Genomic DNA, 11,001 nt, shown 5'->3' with positions numbered 1-11,001 from the left:
TTATGTCGATTCAGACGAACGGTAGCACGTCAAGCCATTACACACGACTAGAAGAAGGACGAAGAATATCTCCAATTCCACAGTCCACACGACTGTGGAGCACACATGCAACAGCCTAACATCCCAGAATTGCGCCCGGTTTCTTCACAGAAGCAAAAGAGCGAACAAATGGTACGCAAGTGAGGAAGGAAGGACAAAGAAAGGAGTCTAAAGGAAGGTACCTGCAAAGTCGAAAGTAGTAGGATCCTGTCCAGTTACGAAAGGGAAGAGCGGGGAGATCGAGAGGACTTCCATCGTATTGAATGGGATTGGGCAAACGTAACAGTGGCTAAGGGAATAGTCCAACTGAAACTCCACAACAGAGATGTCTTATCCTCTTGCAGCTCCCACTGAGCGAGCATCACGTTGAATCAAGGCCTCCCGTTGCTGATATATGACAGATACGCGGGACCCACACGGGAAAGCAAGGATGGTGGAGAGAGGAAACCTCACGATACATCATCATGAATGAGTTTGCGAGGGGTGTGCTGTACGGACGAACAACACAGGTGGTAGGACTTTCTCTCGGGCCACTCGTTCTCCACTTGGTTTTTCGGTGACTCGAATCATTTTCATTGCAATATATCAAAGTTGGTCGCTGTAATCCTGTCTCGACAAGTGATTCAATTGACTTTCGACGGGTGTGAATGAATTTCGATGTCTGTGCACGCAGACATTCCAATGAGGACCGAATCAGGCGAATCCCAAAACCCAACTCTAACTGCAATTAATTGGGCTTCGAACCCGGAACCCAATGGCTCCTTCCAGAACATCTAAAAGTAAAAGAATGAATCTCCATTCTCCGCCACATGCCGAAGTTCATTTCGGATTCTCGAGTGGCTGAGAAGTAAGAAACGACGCTCGCGAGTTCCCACAATTTGTGAACAGTTTAATTTAAATCTGCAGCATAGAACGTACTTGGCCTCTGTTTTCGTTCCATTTCTGGTGCATTCATGGCACTCCAATGCAATTCTTTCCTCTATTGCAGCCAAATCACCTCTAAGACTAGAACCAATATTTCCTCCCCATTTCCTTCACTGCCGTCGAACCTCCCGACCCGTTTTTTTCCGAGAAAAGTCAAGTCGCTCCATCATCGCAGGTATCTGTTTTCCTTTTCCTTCTCTCGTCAAAGTTTGTTAGCATGAAGTTCTATGATCATTAATCAATTTTGTTTTTCTGCTGGATAGCTTTTGTCAGGGTCCTCCGATCTCTGCCCTTGTCTCTGAAACGAACGGGATTAGTTTAGAAGCATCTGCTCCTGCCCCTATGGCTTTAACTTACTTAGAGGTGTGCGCTATAGCTTCTCATCTAAATGTAATTTTGTTTTGAGTGTGTTAACCAGGTATCTGTGTCATAGGGAAATAGTTGGTTGTGGGATGTAGGTGGGATGAAGATTTTGGTCGACCCAATCTTGGTGGGCAATCTAGACTTCGGAATTCCTTGGCTTTATGATGCAGCTAAGAAGGTCTTGAAGGATTTCCAGGTATTCTTCCAACTGCTGCCATTCCCAATTGTTCCCCTTAGCTTTGATGCATTGTTTTTCTTATTATTGATTTCTCTGTCAGCTTAATGTTCTTCCTGAACTTGATTGTCTATTAATTACCCAAAGCCTCGATGATCACTGTCATGTGAGAACTTTGAAGCCGCTCTCTCGGAAATTCCCAGGATTGCGAGTGATCTCAACTCCCAATGCAGAGCCTATCTTGCGCACACTTTTTGACAGTGTAAGTTTCAAACTTCACCTTATCACATCTAAGTGAAACTGAGATGGATGGTAATAACTTGTACTAATGCCCAGTACGAAACTTACTGCACTTTATGAAAAGTCACTTTTTTCCCATTCCCTATTTTAATCCTTATATAATGTCCTCTTTGAGTTTTGATTTTGTGAATATTTATCTCCTCAACAAGAATATCATTGACTATTTATTGATCCAGCTCTGCAAAATTCAAGGAATGTATGAGTGTCCTTACCAAATTAAACAAGAGTTTCTCTTTCTTTTTCCTTCTATCAAAATTTTTTCTCACTTTCTTTGTTCATGTCAGCTTTCATCTCTTTTCTCATTTGGTTTCAGTCTCATCCTTATTATGGCTTCTCAATTTGGCAACACATGATCGGCTGGAACCAACTTGATCTGCAGCAAGTTTAATACTCTGTTTAACAGCCTCATTGGGGCTGGTGGATAAGTCTGTTGAGTTTCTCTAATTTCCTGATCTGAACTAAGTTATCTGTATTTCCAGGTCTCATATTTGGAACCTGGTCAAAGTTTTGAACTAGAGAAGGACAGTTCAAAGGTCACAATTACTGCTACTGCAGGACCAGTGCTTGGTCCTCCCTGGCAGCGCCCTGAGAATGGGTTGAGTTCTATTGTCTATGCTTTCTTGGTTCTTCATCTTCTCTCTCATTATTTATTTAATCTATTAAACCAATGTAAAATGTTTTATAGGTATCTCGTCAAGTGTCAGCTAAGTCAATTGACTCTTTACTATGAACCACACTGTGTGTACAACCAAACTTTTTTGGAGAAGGAGAGGGCTGATGTTGTAATCACACCGGTCATTAAGCAATTGTTGCCATCTTTTACTTTGGTTTCTGGACAGGAAGATGCTGTTAGGCTCGCAAAGCTATTGCAAGCAAAGTATAGTACTTAAACTGGAATTTGTTTCTATGAGATAATTTTATTCCAAGTGTTCCTGAATTTCAGAAATCTTTCTGCTTTCTTGTCAGGTTTGTTGTACCAATGAAAAATGGAGATCTTGATAGCAAAGGGCTTCTCTCCCGTATTATTTTGTCTGAGGGAACAGTGGAATCATTTAAGGTGAGATTGAATCACTAATATGGAACCATTTTATATTGTTTAAACACATGATTAAATGGATAACATGGATACCAAGTTGTTTCTTTCAATAGGAAACGGGATGATTAATATAAACGAGGGAAGTAATTATAAGAAGAACCACCGACACTGGTAGCTCTAGATCATGTAGACTGTTTTATGTAGACATTAGATAATATACCATCATACAATTTGTTTATATTTCAAAAAGTGTGCATTAGGGAATATTTGAGCCGAGCTTTAACCTGTTTGCATATTTTTCCTTCCTGCACAATCTGTATGTCCTCTTTTTAAACAAATGAGGACCAGAAAAGTATGACTGATTGCTTTGCCAGAGACTGAATACTTGTGTCTTTAGACGTGGCTAATGACTTAGTTCCCTTTTCTCTAGTTAGATTATATTTGGAGGTTCCATTCTTGATTTGCTGTGTTACTGGAGATGTAATGGACTTAAAAGGGCCTAATATGGGATGATTTATAAGCCGAGACATGGATTTTCAGAAACTTGACACCAGTTTGGTGAGCCTTTATTTAATCTGTGCTCTAATAGGAGTATTCCTAGCCATGAAAAATGTCTCATTCACTTATGTGTGCTGGGTGTTGTACGATGGGTCGAGTTTCAGCTCAAATCTTTGTATGTATCTTTAATTGTTGTTGGTCCTGTATCAAGCTGCCTTTTGCTTTCGCTATCTATGATGATATTGTGGCAATTGAACCTTTATGCTAAAGAGGAGACAGTTTATTTTGAATTGCTTGAGGAAATGAGTGATACTTGCTTAATGGACAGGTGCTTTTGTCCAGAGAACTTCCAGATGTGCAGGTTTTGGAACCACTGCCTGGCATACCGCTGGAAATACCATTATCTCCATGACTCGCATGGTTGTACAAACTACGAAGTATACCACTTTATCTCTTCTATTTTGTGTTGTTATTGTGGGAGTGGAAAATTTGCAAAGCTGACAGTTAACACAACTTCAATTAAATAGTCAGTCTGCCATTCTGAGGCAATTTTACTGCATAAGAAGGTTTACGATCTGCTCCAACACTGATGCAATTAGTGTTACAAAGGGTTTCATTGGTTGCATCTCAGCATGAGACAGAATCAGTATTATCCATTCATGTGGATCTCACATGAATGAATAACTTAATCAATCTATTGTTAAGAGACAGGTCAAGAAATCACTGGAGGCCAAGTTTGATTCTATCTATTGTTTAGATGAACTGAAGTCTATACTCCTTTTGCCCCTAATGCTCAAGTAACTCATCTACAAATTGAAAATAACACGAGTTGAAAAGCCAATCGGTTTCAGTTTTATCATTTCTTTCTAGGTATTAATGTCTGCTGAATGTATTGTTGGCCACTTAAGTGGGATATGATATTTGAATGAGATAGAGAACTAGTTCTTAATCTATCCATCAGTCTCTCTTTTCTCTCTCTCATTCAACTCAAATAAAATCACAATGATGAGCTTCAAATATTCTCTTCAATATTAATCTCTCTCTCTTTAAAAGATAGATCCACCCAAAGAGAGAAGTGCAAACATGGAAAACCTAAAAATGAAGGTTCGAGGAAGAGAAAAGTGGAAAGAAAGAGGGAGGAAGAAAAAAAGAAGGAAAAAGGGGTTTGGAGGTAAATACTTCTATATTGAGCTTTTTTTGTAAGCTATCTATTGACTCTTTTTATTTTTATTTTTTATTGGAGCTTGTATTGATATCTCTAATATGGAGAAATTGTTCTTTGCTCTCCCTGTACAATTGATTTACTTCACATATTTCCTTTTTAATTTCTCGTATATAGCATAACACTTATCATAATTGTGGCTATATGTGAACTTGGGTGGGTGTAATTCGTTAACAATTGGTATTAGAGCAGTGAGTTGTACTTAACTTTTTCGTGAAATTGTTTGTGTGAGAGACACATTTGTAGTGATTTGCATAAATATTGTAATTGATGAATGATGTTGAGTAATTTGATATAAAAAAATGAATTTTAGAATGTGAAAAAGTAGGGTGAAGTATATTTTTTAATTAAAAAATATTATAAAAATATTTTATTTTTCAAAAGTCTTATTTGTTGGTATATGTTTATTAATTGGTATTTATAATAAAAATATATTAAATTAGTATGATAATTAATTAAAAATATTAATTTTATATTTTATTATTGTAAATAGAAGGTAATAAAACGTGTATTGACAAATACGATATTTGAAAAAAAGATATAATATATTTTATAAATTATAAAATACCTTAAATTGATAATGAAAGGTATTAAATAGGTAAAAATATGATTTTTTAATTAATTAATATACAAATTTTATATTTTGTTATTATAAAAAGAAGGTAACAAAACATGTACCAATAATTTTTTTTCAAACCAAATATTTTTTTTAAATATTGTATTAAATTAAATATCTTAAATCGATAATATAAGGTATTAATTACATTAGATTTTTTAAAATAATTAATAAAATAATTTTATATTTTTATATAAAATAGAATGTAATGAAATATGTAAGATTTTTAAAATAAAAAATTGATGTTTTTAAAATATTTTTAAATTACAAAAGAACTTAAGGAAAATTGAAGAAAAAAGATATGATGACATGTCTATAATGACATGGTGATGTGAGGATGTGTCAAGTGACATGGCAATGTGATGACATGTTAAGTGACGTGCATTAATTTATTCATTTGTTAATATTTTTATATTAAGTTTAAAAATGAGATATTTTTTAATATTTATTTTTAAAAGGGTAATTTAGTAAAATTTCCTTATGAATTTGGTATAAGAGAACGCGAGAACAAATTATGGAAGGACAGAAGAGACAAATGGACAAGATGGCTACTTTGACAATATTATGATGCACTTCACTTTTGAATTGTAATTGGTAAACAGAGGCATGGGAGAATGGAGAAACAGGCTTCTCTACTTCCGTTGTTACGACCCATTACTTGAAATAGGCGAGCAACGCCATCAAAACCACTGAGCAGACTGCTGCAACCCATACGATTTCTGAACTACAGCCTCTGCTATTTCGTTTCTGAGTCCTCACCAACGGGGGTGCTTCCTTGTATCCGTGTTTGAACCCAATATTTTACTGCCAGATTTTACTTAGATCGCCTTCCAGAGGTAAAGCAGGCTTTCCATGCTATTTTGTTCGATGCAATGACGCCATTAATATTTCTGAGATTTACCTGAAAGCTTCTGAAACTTTACTCAGTAACTGTAAGGGGTGAAACCCCAAAAGTAGAGGGGCACTGTCATCCTGACAAAAGTTGGAGGAAGTATTAGTGGAAGTGGCAGTGGAGCTTCCATAGTCCAAACAATGCGTCCCCTACTCCCAGAAACGTAAATGCAGAAGGGAGAGAGTAGAGAGTACATGAAGGAGAGAAACGGACAGAGGGTGTCTGTACGAGTGAACGTAACCAATGCGTGCAGGTGACAACAGTATGTAGTCTCAGTCGACTCTCAGATTCTCCTGAAAACTTCCACCCCTTTGAATATCATATGATTCATATCTACCACCTAATCGAGTCCACTTTTCTCTCTCTCTCTCACAGAGTCACAGTCATAAAAATCTAAAGTGGTTCTTCGATCAGCTACTTGGAAGTCATTAAGTCGTTTACATTACTAAATCATATCAACAGTAATACAGGGAAGAGACGCATCCCCCGTTTCCTTGATGAGTGTAAACTTCATCGTCGTCATCCTCCTCCTCTTCGTCATCGCAGGATTCCACGCCGTGAGGAGCATGACCGACGCCGAACGCCCGGACGTGATCTTTGAGAGACCTCTTGTGCTTGAAGTCAGACCCGCAAATGCAGAACCAGAGTTTCCCGCAGTTCTTCTCATGGGTCCGCCAGTCCCCACGAACCGCAAATGCCTTCCCGCATTTCTTGCAGCTGAAGGGCTTTGCTCCATGCTTCCGCTTGTAGTGCGTCTGAAGAGTCCGAAAATCCTTCAATGGCTTCGACCGCGGGTGGTCGATGTTGTTCTTGCAGCCTTGGGCGCAGCAGTAACATGGTAACCGCAGGATGGCAGAAGACGGCTTTGCTCCCCGCAGGGACTCCGGTCCTTTCCTATATTGGGATCCATGCCCCCACAAATGCATCTGTACACACCAAAGGCGACAATCAATCAATCATCCCATGAATTTCTTTAGGAAATTAGGAACAGAAAAAGTGGGTTGCTCGTTTTCCGTTTACATGTCATGGACTCGTGAGAAGGAGGAGAATGTTCTGTTACCTGCAGATTATTATACCGATTGAAGGTCTTGTTACAGACGATGCATGAAAACTGCGCAGGGCCGACCATGATCTGGGCGGGAGAGGGAATCCAATACTTTCCCTCCGCTACACCGGCGCTCGAATTGGCAGAAGCGCTGCCGGGAGGGCCTATGTGAAGAGCCACTGTGACATTACTTTCGTCATCCAAAGACGTTCCGACTGTTTGGCGAGAATGAGAGTCTCGTTGTGACCCGATACGACAGGAGCGTGGAGAAGAAGACTGCCTCTGGCCAGGAGGGCGGAGAGAGAGTAAAACGGAGTCTTCATCAATAGAAGAAGAGAACATAGTGTCGGCAGGAATTTGGAGAAGGAGACAACCACTGTTGAAGAGAGAAAGAGACGAACAGGAAGGTTGGTATCTTGATGTGAGGCGCAAACTGTAGCAAAGATGGTAGCGACGAGTGGGTGCTTAGATGTATATTGCAGAGAGACAAAGTGAGATAACAAAAAAAAAAAAAAAAAAAAAAAAAGAGCCTGTTTCTTTTGGAGGGGATAGAAGACCTGTTCGGATAGAAAAGAGCCTTGAGACAAAAAGGGTTGAAGAGTGACGGATTTTAAATAGAAGGATTGGTTGGTCGGTTAGATTGTGTTTGGCAATCTGATTATCTTAAAGAAAAGGAAAGGAAAGAAAAGAAGAAGAGTTGCACGTGCAGCGAAGGAAATTGAACCGTGTTTTGGCGTTTATGGAAGAAGAGTAGACAAGGTAGCGGCAAAAGAGGGGAGGCTCATGCCATGCATGGGGGAATTCAGAGCGAAAGTTTTCCCTTTTAACCCTGAACCCTCTCTCTCTCTCTCTCTCCTGGGCTCGACACTCGAGGAGTTTCCCTTCACATTTGCTCATTGCTTCCCTCTGGATTTAGCCATGAGCTATGGCACTCCGATTTCGTTCTGAAAAAACTCCATTCCACTGCCTCCTCTCTTCCTGTCTCCCCTTCACTGATCTCTATGCGTTTCACATTTATTCGAAGCTTTGTCTTTTTATCCTGTGCCTGTATGATTTGTAAGTAACAACAAGTTTACGTTGGGATGCGGAGGAAACGGAATGCATTTTCCTGCTTAAACTTCACGAATTGAATAACCCATTCTCTACTATAATACCGAGGAACTCGTGTTTGCTCGAATTCATAACCTCGTGTTTCATCGGAGTTTCACATTCTTCAGGTCACTCATCTCTACCGTTAGATCATCCTTGGTTCTTCTTCAAACAAGGAATTTCAATTCTTTATTTACCTCTTCCACACGTTCGCTATGAATCACATTTGAACAAAGCCTCCCAATCTACCGGAAGAACAGAAAACCAAAACGTTCGAAGAACCAAGAGGGACTGGACCTTCTGTTCGATTTCTTTTTTCTTTGGCTTGAAGTGAATCGTGTACGTATGTGGGTGCAAAAACAACAAAAAAACAAAAATGAAAGTGAAAATTGACATTTAAAAAAAAAAAAGAATCGAAAGATCGGAGTAAATCTAACACAGAGGATGAACTCTTCTTAAGTTCTTACGCGAAGCTCGACAGTACAGATCAAAGTCTTCTGCCAGTTCGACCTTATTAACCTGCATTTTGACAAATGGGTCCTCACGATCCAATCAGGAGATGACGTGATGGGACCCCATCAAATGATAGTCGACTGCAGCCCTCTGATGTGACTGTATTGAATTGGTCTAATATCCCAGCAAAGAACTTAAGATACCATTGAACATATTAAATCTTTCTTCTTTTCAAAATGAAGTAATAATACTGGACTACTGCATCTCTTTGAAGGAAAAAAAAGTGACTTTGTGGCTTTCTGTAATCTGCATTTTGTATCGTAGTTTTAAAGAATGGGTTATGCCCGTTAGTCAAATGAGACAGCTCCTTACGAAGGACGGAGCAGACAGTCCTGGCTCCTGCAGGAAATGGAGCCTCCCATCTTCCCATCCTGGTAAAGGCGGGACCCCGAGAAAACTAGACGTGACTGCTTCCAGTAGTCCTGCCGGGCTCTACCCCTTTCTTCTACTATACCCATTAATTCATTTTGACACAGATAAAGTAGCTTCGACTCTTACTTCGTGTAGAAACGCTAATAATACAGCGTTCTTTTTGGTAGGTAAATGACAGAGGAGATAAGGAGGTACAGTGATGATAAGAACAAAAATACACGATAAATCCTCTCGGTTCAGACAGAAAGAGACAATCTATCTAGGCTCTGAACACATCTCGAACTTCTCATACAATAGATTGTATCTGCAGAACAACTACCCAATGTCTTTTGATAGTTAACGATAGGAAACGGGGTGTTCATTGATAATTGATATATAAAGGCAGCTCCCGTGCTTGCAAATATTTTTTATTTTTTAATCTTCTCACGTTACTGCGATCTCAATTGTTTTTTCCTCCATTATTATTGTCCACACGATTTTGGCGAGTCTGACCAGCTATATGACCTTAAGGTATTGTCGTTATGTGAAGAGCAGGAAGAGACTGTGAAAAGGTGATGATCTAGGAATGGGTTTTACGACCCAGCAGAAGCAGAAATTGCTGACCTCTTTCTCTTTTCTGTGTCTGTTCTCTTTTCTGGAGTCACAGGGAGACACCCCTGACATGATTTCTCGTGTCTAGCATTGCATGCTTCCTCCCGTGCGTGCGAGTGATTCTTATGACCATACTCTGTCTCCCTCCCTTGAAACGTTGGAAAGGCGACCCCCTTTTACCATTTTCTTTACAGCTACCGATGCCTCCTCTTATCGATATACCTTCTCTTCCACTCATAGGGATCGCAGATGTTCACTCCTTTCTCCGCGTGCTCATCTAAATTCTTTATGGATTCCCACGTCCTTGCTTGTTCAATGTGACGACTATACTCGACCATGGATGGGATTACTTAAATAAATTACAAAGTAATCCATCTCACTTCTCATCGTCAATTGGATACGAATAATTGAACGGTGGCTCCATATTCTCATTGGTTATTTATATGCTAATAAGGTTGATGTCGTTTCATTTTTGGTTTGCCATCTATCTCTTTCGAATTGTTTCTAGGAATGTCACATTTGAGCATTATAAACACTTTAGTTATTTGGATCCATTGTTACTTTAAATTTTTTCTTTTTTTTGCAGCAATCTTTGTTTCCACCAACAAATATCATACAAACCCCACATAAGATCACACCGTATAAGGTATACACACTCGAACTCGGTAAAAGAAAACTTCACACACTCAAACTCCTACACACCAAATACAAGAGACCTCATTTATTATATACATGAAACCACCTATAGCATTGTACATTATCTATAATAATTTTTCTTTTTGTGGAGATAACAACAAGCATCATGATCTTGTTTGAGTATTACTTGTCAGTTTATAAAATACCAGATTTTTTTTGCCTAAATTGTCACAAAACTTGCAACAAGAAGTCACTTTGCCACAATTTTGTCATCCTCCCAACACCTCAAATCTCAAGTTCGCCTGAATCTTTGTTGGATTTTTGCATGTTGAAGAAGTAATAATAGCATATCATATAATTAAGTGTTTTAATTTCTTTTTTCTTATTATCATGTATTAGGATTTCTATGGATCAATATAAATAAGAAGTGTTGGGAGGGTATGCTCATAGACCCGAGCTCGTCTGTATGAAACCCCAATCGTCTCTCTCTTCTCATACTCGTGCTCTCCTTCTCTAAGGTTCTTCTCTCCTTCTTTTCTTGTTCTCTTTCCTCCTCTTCTATTCTAAACCTTTTTAGGCATGAAGCCCTAGAATCTAATATGGTATCAGAGCATGGATTCTAGGATTTTATTAAGTTGCCCTAAACTTCAGCAAAGAATTATGGGAGGAGGCACCTACAATCAGCCATTG

At 38.9% G+C, this 11,001-nt stretch overlaps 2 protein-coding genes across 5 annotated transcripts; one reads left to right on the top strand and one right to left on the bottom strand.

Annotated features, from left to right (window-relative positions):
• The first annotated feature begins 862 nt into the window (after window positions 1-862).
• LOC137937565 (uncharacterized) lies at window positions 863-4,552 on the top strand. 4 transcript variants are annotated; one of them, XM_068782645.1, is made up of 9 exons: window positions 863-1,138; window positions 1,227-1,326; window positions 1,397-1,522; window positions 1,605-1,763; window positions 2,281-2,396; window positions 2,487-2,678; window positions 2,768-2,858; window positions 3,664-3,772; window positions 4,389-4,552. In XM_068782645.1, the coding sequence occupies exons 1-8, from the start codon at window positions 993-995 to the stop codon at window positions 3,745-3,747; spliced, it is 1,014 nt and encodes a 337-aa protein (XP_068638746.1). In that variant the 5' UTR covers window positions 863-992; the 3' UTR covers window positions 3,748-3,772; window positions 4,389-4,552. The 4 variants fall into 4 exon arrangements, with proteins under 4 accessions (XP_068638746.1, XP_068638744.1, XP_068638748.1 ...); XM_068782643.1 differs by lacking the exon at window positions 4,389-4,552 and having other exon boundaries at window positions 3,664-4,246; XM_068782647.1 differs by lacking the exons at window positions 863-1,138; window positions 4,389-4,552 and having other exon boundaries at window positions 1,250-1,326; window positions 1,422-1,522; window positions 3,664-4,246.
• Window positions 4,553-6,460: 1,908 nt separating this feature from the next.
• LOC137937728 (zinc finger protein WIP6-like) lies at window positions 6,461-7,489 on the bottom strand. The gene is made up of 2 exons (XM_068782858.1): window positions 7,126-7,489; window positions 6,461-6,991 (listed from the first exon to the last, which is right to left on the bottom strand). The coding sequence occupies exons 1-2, from the start codon at window positions 7,450-7,452 to the stop codon at window positions 6,521-6,523; spliced, it is 798 nt and encodes a 265-aa protein (XP_068638959.1). The 5' UTR covers window positions 7,453-7,489; the 3' UTR covers window positions 6,461-6,520.
• Between the last annotated feature and the right edge of the window lie 3,512 nt (window positions 7,490-11,001).

This window comes from Aristolochia californica, unplaced genomic scaffold (assembly GCF_029961685.1).
Source record: "Aristolochia californica isolate CCGP_79_NKW_82.1479 unplaced genomic scaffold, dmAriCali1.0.hap1 SCAF_7, whole genome shotgun sequence".
NCBI classification, from domain to species: domain Eukaryota; kingdom Viridiplantae; phylum Streptophyta; class Magnoliopsida; order Piperales; family Aristolochiaceae; genus Aristolochia; species Aristolochia californica.
The sequence above is the reverse complement of the archived record's forward strand: the minus strand, read 5'-3'. Positions and strand labels throughout refer to the sequence as shown.